The 18,184-nt window shown below is 47.5% G+C and overlaps 2 protein-coding genes across 5 annotated transcripts in view; one reads left to right on the plus strand and one right to left on the minus strand.

Moving 5' to 3' along the window:
* SIPA1L3 (signal induced proliferation associated 1 like 3) overlaps positions 1–919 on the minus strand; it is a 234,864-nt gene extending 233,945 nt beyond the window's left edge. Inside the window, exons 1-2 of one of the 4 annotated variants that reach the window (XM_038529024.1) lie at positions 773–915; positions 284–458 (exon numbers count right to left, since the gene is read on the minus strand). The gene's annotated coding sequence lies outside the window, so the exon portion shown is untranslated. Of the gene's footprint in view, positions 1–283; positions 459–772 lie in introns of all 4 variants that reach the window. The other 3 variants (XM_038529020.1, XM_038529023.1, XM_038529025.1) reach the window with 3 other exon arrangements.
* A 133-nt stretch (positions 920–1,052) lies between these two features.
* On the plus strand, positions 1,053–16,869 carry WDR87 (WD repeat domain 87). The gene is made up of 8 exons (XM_038529026.1): positions 1,053–1,207; positions 4,223–4,472; positions 5,790–5,910; positions 6,790–6,957; positions 7,337–10,212; positions 10,650–10,921; positions 11,289–14,878; positions 14,945–16,869. The coding sequence occupies exons 3-8, from the start codon at positions 5,836–5,838 to the stop codon at positions 16,688–16,690; spliced, it is 8,727 nt and encodes a 2,908-aa protein (XP_038384954.1). The 5' UTR covers positions 1,053–1,207; positions 4,223–4,472; positions 5,790–5,835; the 3' UTR covers positions 16,691–16,869.
* The last annotated feature ends 1,315 nt before the right edge of the window (positions 16,870–18,184 follow it).

The raw sequence follows: 18,184 nt of genomic DNA on the forward strand, positions 1-18,184 counted from the left end.
AGCTCCCGAGTGGCAGAGGCAGGACGCGAACCCACCGCTACCCGACTCCCACTCCATGCTCCACCATACAGTGCCGGGGAGCAGGTCCCGAAAGTTGAGCCATGCGGGCACAGGTCCGGCCAGGTCCGGAGGGCGTGAGTCCGGCGCCCCCGCCCCCAACAACCGGTGCCCACACCCGGCCGTCCGCCGGGTCTCCAGCCCGCGCTGACCTCGGGGTCCGAGCGGACATCGATTCCCCCCGCCACCCTTGCGTGAGGCCGCCCCTGCACCCGAAGCCACATACCTGGGCGTCCTAGCTGCCCGCCCCGCGGGCCCCACGAACCCGGCGTCCGGCCCCGCGCTGCTCGCTGGAGACGCCGCCAGCTCCAGTGGCCCGAGTGACTTCCAGGCTGCCCACTTCCAAGCCGCTTCGCGCGAAGCCTCCTGGGAACTGTAGTTTCGCCCTAGGCGGCAGCAAACTGAAAAAAAAAAAAAAAAAAAAAAAAAAGAGAGGCCTGACGCGCAGGTACTGCCGGGAGCAGTAGGCGCAGCCCCGCACCGCCTTCTGGGAATGGTAGTCCACCTGTCGCCTCGCTGCCGCTCCAGTCTCCAGAGCACTTCCGCAGCCCCGAGGGGCGTGAGGGATGGAGGCGTGTCTTCTGCAGACTCTCAGCCCGGTAGCCGAGCTCTAGGCTCCGCGAGGGCGGTTTTTCCCTTTCTCCCAATCCTGTCCACCTCCAACCTTCCTCCGGCTGACTCACCCGCCCTTCTCCGCCGGGCGCGAGGCACTTACCCCGAGGGCGCGAGCCTCGGGAGAGGCGGGGACAGCGGAGCTGTGCGCTAGACCCCCAACGGAGGGGAGCGGCCGAGGAGGGCGTCTTTGCGCGCTCGCGCACGCGCGCTCGCTGGCCAACACGGGCCTAAATGCCGCGGGCCCCCGCGGGGAGACTTTTTTTTTCTCATTCGAACGCGCGCGCGCGCGGAATCGCGCTCTGGGCTGCTTCCTACCGGGCACGCGCCAGTGCGCACGCGCGCTCCCTCCCTTCGCCTCGGTCACTCTGCGCCGCGCGGGGTTGGGGGGCTAACCGCTCCGTCCGCGGAGTCTTCCCGCAGCATCCCCAAGGTCGCTAGCCAGGCGCTCCTTCTAGGTCTGCTCCTTCACATAGGAGCTCTCGGGTGTCGCCACACGCGCCGTACCCGTCCCTTGTCCGGATTCCTGTCGTCGCAGGTAACAGGCATGGATGGCCCCAGCCTTGAAGAGGCGGGCGCGCCCTCCCTGCCCACGCCGAGGGCCGGGCGGCCGAGTGTGTAGGGGCCTCGGGTGTGGTGGCCTCACCGGCCCCGGCAGCCCCAGAGCTCTTGCTTCCACGGGAGCCTCAGGACCACCACCCAGAAGGCTGCCCGGAGGCCCTGTTAGCCACCCTCCGTTGATCACACATTCTGAGGGTGTCTACTGCTTGTTGAGTACCGACCGCCTGGGAATTGTGTTCAGATTTAGTCCACCTACTGACATAATCAAGAATCCGAACCTTTAAAAAAAAAAAAAAAAAAAAAAAACAGATGTTAACCACTCCAACTCCATTGGGATTAAAGAGGAAATTGGCTCAAGTGCAAGGTCCTCTATCAAGAAAATCCACTCAATACCATTCCCACTTCATTCATTCTTCCAAGAAGATGCTCCGTTAAGACTTGAAGCTGGGAAATATATATTCTTCCTGGGAGAGGGCAGAGGGTCATTCATTCAACAGAAATGTGTTAAGCGCTTACTTCCTGCCAGGTTGGGTGATTATGGGGACACCGGGAAGTCAGGACAAACTGGGTTCCTAAACGGAGGGACCTAAGACCAGTGGGGTTATCAGACCACTCCCAGACAGGGACAATCTTAAACAGGAGTATCCAACAGAATTATAATGCAACCACATATGCCATTTTCATTATTACATTAAAAAATTAAAGAAACGGGTGAAATCAATTTTAATATTTTATTTAACCCAATATATCCCAAATAGTTATGTTTACATTGCTTCAATTTTAAAATTTCATTTAAAATGAAATAAAATTAAAACTGAGGCATTAACAAAGATACTCATTTGTGGTGTGGGCTGTCGTGGCAAAAGGTTGGAAACTGTCCGATGTCCATTAATTATTAAGTTTGGATAAATAAATGATCAATACCATGCTGCTGGCAACTGCTGAAAAATGAGACCAAGCTATATGTATTAATATGAGTTAATCTCTATGATATATTAGATGAGAGAGAACACTGCAGAACAGTATATATAGTGCATTACCATTTGAAGGATACCTTTTACATATATGCTTGAGTATGTACAGAACACCTGTAGAAAGACACAGCCAGGGCTATCTTTGTGAAGGGGAAGCAGGGATAGGTTCTCATGTGTGACTTTTTCATTATACGCTCCTTGGTTATCTTTTGAATATTTTTTACCATGTCCATTTAAAAAAGTTGTTTAAATGGAGGATGCTAGCTAAGTCATAGAATCATCATAAGAATTAAATGAAACAAAGATGCCTGGGTGACTCAGCGGTTGAGACCAGGGCCCAGGGTGTAATCCTGGGGTTCTGGGATCGAGTCCCACATCAGGCTCCCTGCATGGAGTCTGCTTCTCCCTCTGCCTGTGTCTGCCTCTCTCTTTCTCATGAATAAATAGATAAAATCTTTAAAAAAAAAAAAAAAAAGAATTAAATGAAACAATATATTTAAAATGCCCAATCAGTTCCCAAGATTGCCTCTGGCATTACAGCCCCCCTGACTAATTAGGCCCTTCTGATGCCAGTTCTCTGTAACCTTGTCCTATAATGTGAGAGCCGCCTATGAGGCCATGGGGTTCATGCAGGACATATCTCAATGTGTGGAGCACACATCACCCTCCTTCTGGGTGGCCAAGTCTCCTTGTTATATGTACTCACAGGGCTTTGTTCCTTTCCTTCTTAAAAGCAAATCTATAGCATAATCTGTTTTAACCTTGAGAAGATTAAAAGTTGCAGAAAAGTTCAAATAATATAACCCATCACTCAGAATTTCTCATTGTAATCAATTTTATGACTACTCTTTGATGTCTGCCTTCCTTGCTGAACTATAAGCTCTCTGGGGCAAGAACTGTATGCCCTCCAGGTCATACACCTAGCCACACAGTGACCCTAAGGGAGCCCAGGAGCCCAAGAGTCTCATGGAGTGCAGTGCCCCCTAGAGCCAATTCTCTTTATTACAAAGGCAGGACTTGCTGGAATCTGGCCTTCCATCTCATCACATTGGAGAGTGCAGCTAAGAAAAGGATGTAGTGCAGTGCCCAGTCATAGACCTGGTTGGCCTCCATAGTCAGTAGGACATACCAAACCTTGGCCCCAAATACTAACTCCCCTAAATTGACTGCAGGGTTTGAATTCTCCCATTAGATCATCTTTGGGTTATCAAGATATTAAAATGTCAAGACTATTGGAATTAAGGCATCTGGAGCTCACTCCAGCTTTTAGGGACAGATAATGGGATTGGAGAGTCAAATGTGAGGAAACTTTAGGAGAGAGGTTTCCTCTGAGGGTGACCTGAGGAAGCTAGTATATAGGGAATGAGAGAATGGCAAACAAACAAACAAACAAACACAGAGGCTTGGGGTTTGAAGACCTTCTTTCTTACTAACTCTGAAGGAATGTGCCCCCAAAGGGTCCTTCCTAACCGCTTACTTTTTGCAGGCTAGCCAAGAGAATGTTGGATCCAGAGGAGATGTTAGAAACAATGCAAACTGATGGCAATGACCACAAATGTGTTACAAATGACTACTCTCTGAGCAGCTCTGGGGCTTCAAGGAGGAGCCAGTGGGGTAAATGTGAGCTGAAGGGCCTGGCCCACTGGGCCATCCACTAATGTGCAAGATTGGAATGAAGCAGCTCACACTGGCTCCAGAAATGTCCAAAGGAGCAGCAAGTGGAGTGGTACAGGGGAATAGAATGGGAAAAGGTATGGCAGGGGGGCAGCATGCAGCCTTGGGGAGAGTAGAAAGAGGCAAAGGGGATGTTAGTGTCTGACAGCCAGCCACCAGTTCCCATTAGTGGGTCTGTGGGTCAGAGAGCTTCCTTGGCATCAGCTGCCAGAGCCTCTTCCTCCTCTGATATGGTAGTGGAATCCTGAACAATGGATTGAATCATAGTCTTGAATCTGTCCCGTGTAGCCTGAACACATCCCTTTCCCCTCCTGAATTCATATTCCTTATAATTTATAATGCAGATAATACTCTCTGCCTGTCGGGATTCTTTTGAGACGAAATGAAGTGATGTGAAAACTTTTTTGGGAGGGTGGATCTAACCCACTCTATACACGAGAGGACGACACGTTTTGCCTGCTACTTCCCCTAAATCCAGCCACCAAGTCTCTGTGGTAACAGAGGGCCTGGGCTTAGCAGTGCCAGAGGGTGGGTTCTGCTGACCTTACCTCAGGAGGTCCAGGCCAAACTGATCTGAACTCCCAATTACTCCAGGTAAGTGGTTCTCAGATTTGAGTGCATTTAAGATCAGAGAGATTGTAAAACTGACTTGGGGGCCCTACCGTCAGAGTTACCAATTCAGTAGGTCTGGTGTGGAGCCCAATAATTTGCATTTCTAACAAGTTCCTAGTGCTGGCCTAGGGTCTCACCCTAGCAGGAGCTACTTCAAACCTAAAGTTCATCAGTTTTCCTTCATCTGGCAGGCACAAGGGTGGCCTCCATTGCCCTCTGCTGGCCAGACTATAAATTTAGCTGTCATGTTTCCAGAGCAACTGAAAAGTACCAAGTATGGGTTGGAAAGATAAATAATTGTCTGAGAACCAAACCAGCCTAAAAACAGCGGGAATCACTGTTTGTTGTTTCAGAGTATACTTAAAAATGAATTCACAGGAATTATCCTTTTTGATCTTTGCAACAATCCTGTGAAGCAGGCAAGGCTGGCAAACATTTTACAAATAAAGAACACAAGCCCATCATCAGACCAGGAATGCCCCCTGACAGAGGGGGGCTTATATAAGTAACATTCTCAACCCAAGAAGGAAAAGTAGAGGTTTGTCTTCATGAAGGCCAAGGAGAAGGAAAGGGGGAAGAGGATGATGAACAGCCGATGCATCATGTGTAGGATAGCTACTTGATTCCACAAGCCTGGGCAAGCCTGCAAAGCCAGAGGGCTAAATCCTTTCTCCAGTAGTACAAGGTAGGGTCTGACTCTTAGTCCTAGAGGCCCTCTCATTTCAATTTCCTATTTCAGTAGTCAGACATGAATGTCCATAGAATCACCTAGGGGACTTGTTAGAAGTGAAGGCCTGTGGGTCCCACCGCCATGGTTCTGTGTCAGTAGGTCTAGGACAGAACCTAGGGATTTGTATTTTAGGAAAGACTCTTTCCCTAGGAATCCTGGTACATGAGGTCCAGAGACCACACTCTGGGAACTCCAAGCCCTTGCAAATGCTCTCTTGACACACCACCAGTAGCAAAGAAATGCTATTTGTTCGTGACAGTATTCCTTTCTAGACCCCCTCCCTGCTTCCTTCACCCATAATATCCTGTGGGGTTATAACAGCCAGTGTTAAGATTCAATCCTCAACTCTTTTATTCACCCTCCCCAAGCCTCAATTTCCTCATCTATTAAATGGGGTTATACCTACCTCACTGGGCCTCAGTGAGAATTAAATGAGAATGTGTGTCTTGTGTTAGTTCCTGACGTTCAAAAAAGTGTTCCATACACAAGAGTTCATGGATCTTGACTCCTGAGTCCTAATTCCTCAAAGAGTAGTAATGGCTAAGCTGGCCTCTTTTGGATTCCCACAGGTTTTTAAGCAACGGTCCTGAGGAGGACCAGGGAATAATCAATGTGATGTCTTCCACGAGACTCATTCCCCTGTGGAAGGATTTTAAATATCTCATAAATGACATCATACATAAAAGCAAGGTAATACATATGTAGGACATAAACATGTTATTGGCCTCTATCTATCTTGATAGTTATGAGCGCTTCAGAGGAGCATAGGTTTTCCAGGGATACAGGAAGCAGGCACAGTAGACTATAAGACACTTGTCACCTTAGTAGGAAGTGGGCCATCCATTTTCAAATGAATGGCCTAGGGATCTCTTGTGAGTACATTTTGATAGTGGAAGGTGAACACTTTAGAGCATTGTCAGAGGAGCCAACCTTTTGGGGAGAGATATTTTTCTAAAAGAGAAGGGAGAAGGCACCGACAGGACATCTGCCAACCTCAGTTTCACTCTGGTTCGCTCTGTGTAAACCATCCCAGGCACGTGTGTCCTAGCACCTGCTCTATCACTGCGGAATAATACATACTGCATATAAAATATCTTCCTCTGTCAAGTTTAAAGGCCAGGTAGGGTGTTAAAGTCTTAACTTTGTGCACATTTAAGTGCCAAAGACTTTAAAGTGGCGCTGACTTTTGTCACGCTCTGTTACAGTGCATGTAGGTCTGCGGTGGCGCACTTGCCTGGGTAATGTGCAAAATGTGTCTTTTATGACCTATGTACCTTGTAGAGATAGAGGGGGGAGTGTTAGTGAACAGACATGTTGAGAAGAATATCTGTTTTCCCACACTGTGAAATTTGCCCATTTAGGCCCTGTAACGGTTTGGTTCTCTCTTGTGTTGGGCATGTGTTACTTGCTTGTGAGGTGTTAGTATCCTACAAGTGATAAGTTGTGCGTGTGTGGGTATAACAGGCATGAGGCATGTCCTCAGGAAATGCTTCAGTTGTGACTTGTGTGAGAATATATTTAGCACACGTGTGTCCTGGTCTCTTTGTTTCATGCCATGCCTCTCTCCAGCAAACGTCAGAAGACCCAAAGAATGAGGTGGTTGTGCTGAGCGACCAGTCCCAGATACTGTTCAGAGAGTCTCGCCATCCTCAAAACATGCCGCTTATATGCCATTACTTCAGTGAGGCCAACTTCTTTGCCTCCCTCTCTTGGGTGACAAGCTCCAAAGAAATACAGGTAAAACTGCCGAGCCTTTCTTCTCCTTCTTAGCTCATTCAACAGGGGGCTGTGCCCACTTAAGCTCTCACCCAACTGACAAAGGGAAATCTACCTCTTGAATGAGAATTGCCTAGATCTAGGGTTCCCTCTCCTCACTTCTCCCAATTACAGTCTCTCCCTGAATAGATTTTTTGGGTCCCCTAAAGTAGGCCAACATTAGAGAAAGGGTCGCAGGCTTCCTGCTTCTACAGATTTCCAATTCCCATAACCAAGGGGTAAAAACACATGAGAGCCGTCCAAGTCCTCTTCAGCACAAGCACAGAGGAAAATAGCTGAATATTTTGCCCTTTCCCCTTCTACTAACTTTTTAAGGCATTGTCCATCTTATTTTTTGTAGGCCGTAGTATGGATGAAGAGCAAATCTGAGGACCTGGTCGAGAAGAGAACATTCTCCATGAGTGAACGACTGCCGCCCATCCAATCCATGGTCCACACAGGTTCCTTTCATATCCTCGTGGTCTACTGTGGTGACCTGCTCCTGCGGCTCTTTGGGGACCACTTTTGGTCATTCAAACCCCTGGGTATAGTGCCCTGTCACTTCAACATCAACTGCCTTTGCTATGACCCAGAAATGAAAATGCTTCTGTCGGGCATCCTGGGGGCAGTAGTCACCTGGAGCATCGAGAGGAGTGGCAAGGGCCTCCAGATAGCCTACACGGTTCCCATGCCTGGTGACGAGCTTGTCCAGGACATCAGGCTGAATGGCCCCAATGGCTCTCTGCTAGCGCTGTGTGAGACGGTGGTCAGGGTCCTTGAGCGCCAAGGCCAAGGCCAGCTTGGAGAGGTTCAGAGGTTCACTTCCACCACCAGTGGCTCCTCTATCACCTGCTGCTTCACCTGTTTTGACCAGGACTTCCTCTATGCCGGAAATAAGACTGGGGAAATCCAAGTATGGGGCCTCATGCGGGGAAACTACCTCCACAGTTTCAAGGCGCACGTGTCAACAGTGATCTGTATCCGCAGCCGGCCAGAGGCCCACACCCTGCTAACAGCTGGCAAGGAAGGCTTAATCAAGGAGTGGAGCCTGACCTCGGGGAACATGCTGCGGCGGCTAGAACTTGATGAGGAACTGTACAGGCTCCAGTTTATTGACAACACGACGTTCTTCTGCCAGACTACCCATACTTTCTCCTTGCGCCGTCTGCCTTGCTTCTATAGCCTCTTCAACGTCCTCAGCTCTGCTGCCCAGCAGCTGCGTCGGGTCCGCTGTGGTGATAACTGGTTCCGGATCCTGTGCACTACCGCAGATGGCTTATTGCACTTTGTGTCCCCACTAACTGGGGATCTTCTGGTTCTTACCTGGCCCTTCTCGATCCTGGACCAGGCTGTGGATTGGGCTTACGACCCAGAAAAAGAGGAGCTCTTTGTAGCGACAGGCAATGCAGAGGTGCTGGTGTTTGACACGACCCGCTGCCCTTGCCCAGCCAAGTATCTCTTGTGCACTTCACCGGATTCTCAAGACTGGGTGCAATGCCTGGCTTATGGGGATTTTCACCTGGGTCGGGGTCTACAGGGACTTATGTTCTCTGGACACCAGAGTGGTATGGTAAGAGTGCTTTCCCAGCACCACTGTGCCCGAATAGAGAAATTCATGCACTTCGGACCTATCCTGGCACTCACTACACTATCTGGAGGGCTTCTTGGTAGCCGAGAAAATGCTTTGCTCTGTTCCTATGGAATGGATAATTACGTGCACCTATCAGAGGCTGTGCTTGAGGGGAGGAAAGTCCATTTGAAACCGCTTGCCAGCATTCTCAGCAGCTGTCACCTAAGACACCTGATACTCTTGCCCAAGTCTGTAGGTGCCATTACGGAGACTAACTGCCTGCGTCTCTGGAAGTTCCATGATTTTCTGTCCTCTGAGTCACAGGAAGGCTCATCGTTTATAGAGACATTGCCTCTGCACCAGTGCACCATCACATCCTTTGATGTCTGCCTGTCCTTGAGTCTTTTTGTCACGGGTGGTATTGATGGGTCTGTCCGGGTCTGGAACTTCCATGGTAGACTTGTAGCTATGCTGGACTCATCACTGCACTTTGGCCCACTCTGCTTTGCAAATGACCGGGGTGACTTGCTTGTGACTTTTAACCAGAGTCTTTATCTGGTGTCCTGTCTAAAACTGCTTCACCCAAGCCTGCTGGCTCGCCTTTCCTTTATGAGCATGACAGATGACGTGCTAGAGGCCCCTAAGCCTTTCACACCGAGCTTCTTCTTCTCCTTTGAGACCATGTTTGTGCCCAAGTATATCTACCTTGGAAAAGGGCAACAGGAATTAGTGGGTCTGGAGAAACTTGTCAATAAGCGGGCCATTGCCTTTGACCATACAGTGCCACACGTCATAGAAGAAGATGAGCAGGGGAGCACTGTGTTACTGTCTGCCTTCAGATATGACTCCTTGTATGAAGAGGAAACCAGTCAGACAGATGTGAGCAAACCTCCTCATTACGTGGTTCCTCCCCAACTACAGCTGACTTCTTGGGATGGACTCAACCCTTACCAAACATTGCAATGCTACTTTGGTCATGGGAGGAAATGGCTCTTAGCCCCTGATTGCTACATCCCCAACTCAGTAATTCGTGCCCGTCTTTGGCCAGAGGGTAGTCCAATATACCTACAGTGCAACCTGCATTCACCCATGCAGGAGATGGAATGGGACAAGACCCAACAATTCTTCTTCTGGCACAGAAAGGTAAGAGCTCTCAGTGATTTCAAACCATATACACAGGAAAAGGAAGACGAAAGCTTCCTAGAAATGAGAATGTCCAAGGATATAACCTACAGTGTCCTTACAGACTCAGCAAATCGCAGTTGGCTAGGGAGAAAGATGAGTGAAATAGCTATTAATAGTCTGGTGGAGACAATCCTCTGCATCATGATTCACGCTTCTCCACTGAAGTACCAGTGCTGTATTGGTGCATTGGGGCAAATCTTTGCTTCTTACGAAGTGTCTTCATCCTTGCGCTCTGAAACAGCCCATCGTCTACTGGATGATACCACCAATTCCAACCCACTGATCCGAGAGCTAGCTTGGGAAGGGCTAAAGCGTCTAGGAATGATTACTCATCTCTTTGCCATGCCACTGGCCCAAGGACTGATGGATAAGGATGAAAGAGTGAGGAGTAAGGCCCTGAGCCTCATGACTGACACTGGAGTCCACTCTAAGTCCTCACTCCTACACCTGATCCAGAACCGAGAGACCTTCCGGAAGATGCAGTAAGTTCTTTGTGCCTTCTGCAGTTTCTGACTAGTCTCTACTTTTCTTCTCCCTTACCCTTCCTTCACTATCTCTTCATACTTGTCCATTAACTCTTCCTGTCCTTTTTATCTTTCATAGTCTTTTTCCATTCCTAGACCATCCTGACAATCCTGATTGCTCCTTTGTCTCCATTTCTTCTCTTGCTCCTGTCTGTCCCCTACCTTTTGAGTTCCCCTTTTCATCCTTTTCTCCTACCCCTCTTGTCCCCATACACACCATTCATTGCCACCTGGCTTTCTAGACTTCTTTCTTCTTCGCCATCCTTTACCTTGACATATACTGTCTTTTTTTGGCCACTATGCCAGGCCCCCTTGCCTGTTGCACAGCAGTTCCTTCCGTCTCTTTCTTGTTGTCCTTGATTCACCATGGTCTTTCCTCTCTTTGACTTTCAAAGGCAGGAAATGATTGGAGAGGAATCCCTAGATCATCTGCTGGGGATGCGGGCCACAGATCTCCAAATCCTTCATAATCAAGTGGAACAGCGATTGAATGAAAACCTGACCTTGTCAGAGGGACACAAAAAGCCTGCTTTTTCTTTAGAGGTCTCAAAGACTTCTTCACATTTATCCCTTTCCAAGAAATCTGACAGAATTCCCCAAGAATCTGAAGTTGCCATCAAGCCTGGCAAAGGCCAAAGACGGGGCCGAGCAGGGGGCAAAAAGCAGAGTACGTATGGAGTGATCTGGCTCATGCCTAAGGGTCCCTGAGAGGCAACGTAGTTAGGGCTAACACAGGTGAAGAGATATCAACCATGTAGGACTAGAGATAAGTAGATCTTTTCATAGAAAGAAACTTCCTAGGAAGAATCTACCCAAACTCAGGGACACTCCAAGGCTTATCTCCGTAGGATTTGGAAGGGGGGGGGGCGCACTGGAATACAGTAAGGGGAGTCCTTTTTCTTTAAAGGCCTTACCCCCTTCTGTTGCTACTTTTTTAAAATGACAATTCCTCTTAGCTCATACCATTAGTGGGAAAAATGTGATCTAGGCACCCCCATGCCTTCCTTATCTCCATTTCCTGGTCTTCCCTGCAGCCCGAAAATTGTGGCGGACCCTCAAGAAGATAAAAGAGGCTGGCAAAGAGCCGGGTCCCTTAGAGGGTGAAACTGACCAGAGTGAAGCTGCACCAGTTTTGGTGGAAGATACAGCCGCCCATTCTAGAGTGTCTTCAACCATCAGTTTAGTAAAGATTTCAAAAGATGGTGAACAACCTCCAGAGAAAGACACCTCAAAGGACCATTTTGCATTGACCCTGAAGCTGCTGAGGAAAATACATGACAGAAAAGGCAAGAAAAGAACAGTTCAGAAACCCATAATGAGGGGCAAGAAGAAGACAAAAGAAGCTAAGTTTACAATCAATGAATCTCTGGCTGCTGTAAAGGAAGAGCGAGTCGTGAAGCAGCTGAAAGCCAAAGGGCGGGGTGCCTCTGGAGCGCCTGGCCGCAAGGCCACCACTGAAGATGGCGCATCATGGCGAGATGATCTATGTCGTCTTATGACCCTGAGAATATCTGGTTCCCAAACAGAAATGTCAGAGGCTCTAAACATGGAACTAGTGACCATGGCTCAGGAGGTACTGGCAGATAAGCGGCCCAGTTGGGAACTTTTTCAGGAGATCTGCCCTTTGTTGGAGAAAAAAAGTGACATTCTGCTTGAGGACCTAGACTGGGATGTAGCCTGGCCAGAGGAGAAACCAATTTTTATTCATGAAGGGGCAATTAGAGAAGACATAATGACCGAAAGGGAGGATGAGATACCAGAGGTGCAAGAGCAGGTGCAAGAGGAAACAAGGGACATGCCGTACTTGCAGGAAACCCAGGTGATTCTCAAAAAAGGCAAGAAAAAGAAAGCTATCTTTTTAAAATCCGATGGCCTAACTAAGGGACAACAAATACCAAAGAAAGAAGAGAAGAAATTTAAGAAACCCTTTAAGCAAGAGAGGAAAGAAGTTCAGCAGGAAATAAAAGGGGATAAAAAAGAGAGGAAAGTGAGCAAAGAAGAGAGGGATGTGAGTCAGGCAGTAAAGGAAGTGGCCAAACCAAAGGAGGAAGTAGCTAAGCAGGAAGAAAGGCCAGTTACAGATGAGAGGAAGCTGTCCTGGCAGGAGTGGAAGAAGTCCTGGGATGAGTGGAAACAGGGCCATGGTGAGACAAAGATGTCGTGGGATGAATGGAAGAAAGCTTGGGACAGGAGGAGTCTTGGGGAAGAGGAGAAACCACAAATGGATGAAAAGAAACCACTCTCAGAGGAGGAAAAGCTCGATGAGGACAAGAAGCAGATATGGGATGAGTGGGCAGAGATCTGGGAAAAGGTAAAAGCCAAGCCCAGAGAGGATGAGGAGAAATTGGCCCTAGAAGGAGAAGAATTGTCTCAGGAACAGGGAGAACAAAAAGAGCCAATGTCAAAAGAGCAGAGACAGATCCAAAAAGAGTATAAACAGGCCTGGGTCGAGAGGAAACGAGCCCAGGCCGAAAGGAAACGAGCCCAAGAAGAAAGGAAGCTGGCACAAGAAGAAGAGAAGCTAGCCCAGGAAGAGAGAAAACTGGCCCAGGAAGAAAGAAAACTGGCCAAGGAATATGGGAAGCTGGCTCAGAGGGACAGGACAATGGTCCAGGCAGAGAAGAAGTTTGTCTACAAAGAGGAAAAACTGGCCCAAAGAGAAGAAAAGCTAAGCCAGGAAGCAGAAAAACTGGCCCAGAGAAAGAAGAAACTGGCTAAGAAATTTGAGGAACTGGCTCAAGAAGAAGAGAAAATAGCAAAGAAAGGAGAGAAGCTGGCTGAGATAAAAAATATATTGGTCAAGAAGATCGAAAAACTGACCCAAAAGGAGCAAGACCTGGCACTGCAAGAAAAGGAAATAGCCCAGGAATTGGAGGAGCTGACATGGGAAGAGGAGGAACTGGCTCGGAAAGAAGAGGAACTGAATCAGGAATTGAAGGAGCTCGCTGAGGAAGAGGAGGGTCTGGCTCAGGAAGAGAAGACACTGGCCTGGCAAGAGCAGAAACTGATTAAGGAAGAGAAAACACTGGCCCTGGAAGAAGAACTGCTGATCCAGGAAGAGAAGAAACTGGCTGAGGACAAGGAGAAACTTCCTGCGGAAGAGGAAAGGCTGGCCCAGAAAAGGAAGAAACTGATGGAGAACAAGTTAAAACTGGCCCAGGAAAAAGAAAAACTGGCCCAGAGCAAGGAGAAACTCACAAAGAACAAGAATATAGTAGCCTGGAGGGAGAAGTCTTTGGCTCAGGAGAAGGAGAATCTGCTTCAGGAGAAAGTGAAATTGGCTCAGAAGAAAGAGAACTTCCTCTGGGTCAAAGAAAACCTCACCCAGAACAGAAATAAATTAGTTCAAGCAAAGGAGAAACTGGACATGTATAAGAATAAACTTGCTCAGGTAGAGAAGAGGCTGATAGAAGAAAAGGAAAAAGTTTTGCAGAAGAAGCAGAAGCTGGCTGAAGCAGAGAAAAAGCTGACCCAATTAGAGGAGAGTCTGGCCGAGAAGCAGCACAATCTAGCCCAGGACAAGATGGAAGTAGCTAAGGAGAAGAGGACAGTATTTCAAGAACTAAAACTGCTCAGAGGAGACTGGGACAGAACCAAGGAAGAAAAGGCACTGGGCACAGAAATTAAGAGACTGGCCCAGGAGAAGATAAGGCTGGCTGAGGGAAAGCAAATTCTCTCCACCGGAGAGACTGATGAAACCTTAAAACAGAGAAGACTGACTAAGAATGAACTAGAACTAATCAAGAAAAAATTGTCACTAGAGGAGAAGATACTGAGGTATGAGGATAGGATATTGGCCACAGAGCAAAGGGACATTGCCAAGGAAAAACTGGAACTTACCAGAGGAGGGAGAGTATACGCCCAGGAAGAGAGGAAGCTAGCAAAAGCAATGAGGAAGTTGGCTAAAGAAAAGGAGGTTGCTGCCAAGCCACAGTCAAAAGTGAGCAGCAAAATCTTAAAGGCACTTCAAGACCTTACCAAAGAAGAAATGAAACTGACTCAGGAGGAAATAGAGTTGACAAAGATGAAGAGGAACTTCTTTGCTAAGGAAAGGAAATTGAGCAAGGAACAAAACAAACTTGATGCCAAAGAGTGGGATTTTTCTGAGGAACAACCAGAAATAAGCAAAGACGAGAAGAAACTGGCTAAGAAACAGAGAAAACTGGCCAAGGAAATGAAAAGAATGATAAAGAAAGAGAAGAAAATAACGGAGAAAGAAAGCAGGTTGGCCAGGCAACAGAGAGAGGTCATACAGGAAGAGGAGGAGGAGGAACTAACAGAGGATGAGGAGGTAATTCCACTGCTGGGACAGAAAAAAGGAAGAAAGCTAAAGACCATGGATATACCACAGAAAGAAGTTCCTGGTCATGAGGAAAGCAGAGAGAGCCTTTCTGAAGAAATGGAAAGCTTAGTAGGTGAAGTAGAACAAGAGAGTTTGTCTGAGGAAGAGGAAGAGGAAGAAGAGGAGGAGGAGGAGGAGGAAGAGGAAGAGGAAGAAAACAAAGGGGAGGTGGTAGAGGAGCAAGGGGAGGTGGTAGAGGAGGAGGAAGAGGAGGGAAAGAAGAGGGAGGCAGAGAAGGAGAAAGAGAAGAAGGAGAAGAAAAAGAAGAAGAAAAAGAAGAAGGTGCAGAAGGGGGAGAAGGAAGAAGGGGAGGAAAAGGAGGAAGGGGAAGAGAAGAAGGAAGGGGAGAAGGAAGAAGGGGAGGAGGAAGAGGAAGTGTTTGAAGAGGAGGAGGAGGAAAGCATCAGTGAGGAAGAGTCAGAAAGTCTGAGTGAGGAAGAGTTGGAAAGTCCGAGTGAGAAAGAAGAGGAGAAAAGATCATGGGAAAAAGAGATCATAAGAAAAGAAAAGTTATTTAAGTCACCAGTGGAAAAACAAAAGGACCAAAAAGGAAGAAAAATAATCCCCTCTATTGGAAAAAGAATCCCTGATATCAAAGACACTGCTCTACAGCTGAAAGTTCTGAAAATCCCTTCCAAGAAAGTGATCTCCGTAGCTCTGGGCAAGCAAGAGAAGATACTAGTGCCAGTGTCTATGAAACAAGTATCCTGGGAAGACAAGGCCAGAGCACTTGAGACATCCAGGATACTTCCAGAGTCAAGGTTTAGGGATAAACAAGGAGAACTGCTGGAGAAATATAAGCCCAGACCTCTACAACTTTTGGATACAGTTTTGGAGTCCCCAGAGCCAGGCTTAAAGACTCCATATTTATTTCAAATATTGAGGAAGACCATAGAAGCTCACAAACTCCAAGGCAAACCACTAGAGCCTAAGTGGAAGTGGATTTTGCAGCATCATCCATATCTGAAAGGAATGACTGAGGTACAATTACCTGTGCCCCAAATTTGGGACAAGGGTGCTCAGGTAAGACTCTCAGATATCGAGTGGATCCACCATGTCCTAGAACAGATGGAGGCAGGAGAACAGCTTTCTAGGGATAGTTTCCACAGATTGTGCCAGCTTCTCAAAGACCTCACCTCAAAGGGAAACTTAGGTTGGATACATCTGGCTCAACTTAAAGCTATTGTAAACCGTCACAAGCAGGTCCTGGAGTCACGAAGTGCACGGATCTCAAAACCCAGTAAGGAGCCCATGGATCCAAAGTACCTGAAAGTGATCCCACCTATAAAAAGAAAGGAAAAGGAAGGCTGGTTAAAACCTTTGGCTGTCCCCACACCAACGTCCCCATTAGATACCCAACAGATTCTGACCCCAAAGGGTGTAAATTGGCATCTTCTAGGAGAGCCTTACCGGAGTGCACGGGCAGAGCAGGTATCTGCTGCTCTCAAGGAGATGGAGATGCAACACTTCTATCCTGCCACAAGAGACATTTTCACAGGTGCCCATGCCTCTGTGGAAAAACAAACCCTAGCACTGATGTTTCAAAAGGACTTCTGGGTTTTTAAGGACAAAGGCAGGTTTCCCAAATTGCCCAAGCTGGAGAAGAAGGTACAGCCCGTCTCTAAGAAAAAGGAAGAGGTGCCTCTCTGGGAGACATTTGTGGCTCTGTACTATGTCTTGCGGATGTTGCAGCAACGATATGCAAAAGACCATGCTGCTTGGATGGAACAGTTCTACCAACTCATGGACCTGTACCAACTTAAGTCACCTCGAATCCAGAAGCTGCTACAGGAGCTATTACTGAGAGAGGAACCCCAGTCCCAAGAGATCACCTCCATGGAGGCCCTAAATGCCACAGAGCTAGCTCCTGGGGAGCGGTTGTTCTATCATCTGTTTTGTAGTGGCTCTCAAAAACCTAAAGGTCCTCTGGAGTTCCAGGAAGTGGTGTCCCTCCCAGGTCAGAATAACGTCCGTACCATGCTTCCCAGGGGCATTGCTCAGTATGGGATCTTAGAACTCGCTTGGAAGAGCCTGCCCCAAGCTGATATTCACCTTACCAAGGAATTGCCCCATATTGTTGCCCCCACCCCCTAATTTGAGACTGACTGGAGGTCAGGACTTTTCATTCCCACCTGGAGGAAGGCCTTGTCACCATAATCTAGACCCTTATCTCTAGGACCCACACAGAGGTAGGGCCAGGCCAAAGCCCTTTCCCTACCTAGCTGCAGAAACCAGCTTCCATATGTGGAATAAAGAGGAAGTTCTCATTTTCAGCAGCCCTGTAATGTGTCCCTGTTCCTCGGACATTGCTTCTCCAGAGGAGTGGCCAGGGAGACTATATATATATATATACTCCTGAGAATGGGAAAACATCCCAAAAGCCAGTGGGTGCTCACACTCTGGAGGTCGTTAGGCAGAAGAATCTTTCCTGTCCTCTTCCTTCCTTGCCTTCCTCCAACCTTCCCTAAAGACTATGGGAAAGAAAGCACCTGGCACAAAAATGAATATTTGGCATGAATATAAGAGGCACTGACATAGTAGAAAGAAAATGGAATTTAGAATCAGAGGACCTGGCATAGTTTTTAGAGGTTCACAGTGGAGGCAGACTTTATTTCCCTGTTCATGCTGATGACTGGAGTCCCAAACAGCAGGTATGGTGGGTGTTGAGGGGACCCTGAGAGTGTCTCATGAGTTACTTCCCTCTACCAACGAAGAAGACAAGGGTTAGAGGGAAGGAGTAGTAAAGTGAAAGAAGTTGGCCCTGCCAGTAACTGTGTTCCTTCCCTGATCTCCTCTCCCCACCATGAAAACTTCAGAGTTGCCTTTCTCCAGGTAAGCTGAGCCTTCTATTAGCTTCTACCAAAGAGCCTGTCTATGCCATTTGCCATCCTTCATCATGATGTCTCCTTTGTTATTCTATTCCCTTTATCTGAGTTTGGTTTTTTTTGGGAGAAGTCACAGATAGAGGGCAAGATAAAATTCTGAAAAGTTGGGAGTCATCTCAGATGCCAAGCAGTATAAGCCTACAATCAAAAAGGATGACTGACCCAACAGTTGGGCAAGGCAACAGAAATAAGGATGGCCCAGTTGGCTCTGCAGCCTTGACTTAAATCATTTCTCCTTTTTGGCCTCTGTCTAGGTCAAAAAAAGAACAGTGCACAAATTACAAAGATCAGGAATGAAAGAGTCATGAACATCACTAAAGACCCTACAGGCATTAAAAGGATAAGGACTGTATACTATGGATAGCTCTATGCCCATAATTTTGACAATGTAGATGAAATGGACAAATTCATTAAAACTCCCAGAATACCTAACTCATTTTGCAGGATATCAGTGGGTCCCCTGGTGAAAAACAAACAAGAATCTGTGACAAACAGAACAACGAAGAAAACTAGTCTAGCTGTTGTGGTCCTAGAGTCAGGAATTCTATGGATGGCTCTTCAGAGGAGCCTTAAAACCTTGGTACTGGCTGTGATACTCTAGATATCCTCTTGTCTCTGCCAGAATGGCAGAGAGCAGAACTTGTTTGTATATTCTTTTTTATTTTTTTTAAAAGATTTTATTTATTCATGAGAAAGACACACA

This window comes from Canis lupus, chromosome 1 (genome assembly GCF_011100685.1).
Source record: "Canis lupus familiaris isolate Mischka breed German Shepherd chromosome 1, alternate assembly UU_Cfam_GSD_1.0, whole genome shotgun sequence".
NCBI lineage: Eukaryota > Metazoa > Chordata > Mammalia > Carnivora > Canidae > Canis > Canis lupus.

Excerpts from the sequence above, each read along its gene's own strand:
- WDR87 (XM_038529026.1), top strand. The coding sequence starts at position 5,836 with ATGTCTTCCACGAGACTCATTCCCCTGTGGAAGGATTTTAAATATCTC. Across the intron at positions 10,922-11,288 it reads AGCAGGGGGCAAAAAGCAGA|CCCGAAAATTGTGGCGGACC; the intron begins GTACGTATGGAG and ends TCTTCCCTGCAG. Across the intron at positions 14,879-14,944 it reads AGAAGAAGAAAAAGAAGAAG|AAGGAAGAAGGGGAGGAGGA; the intron begins GTGCAGAAGGGG and ends AAGGAAGGGGAG.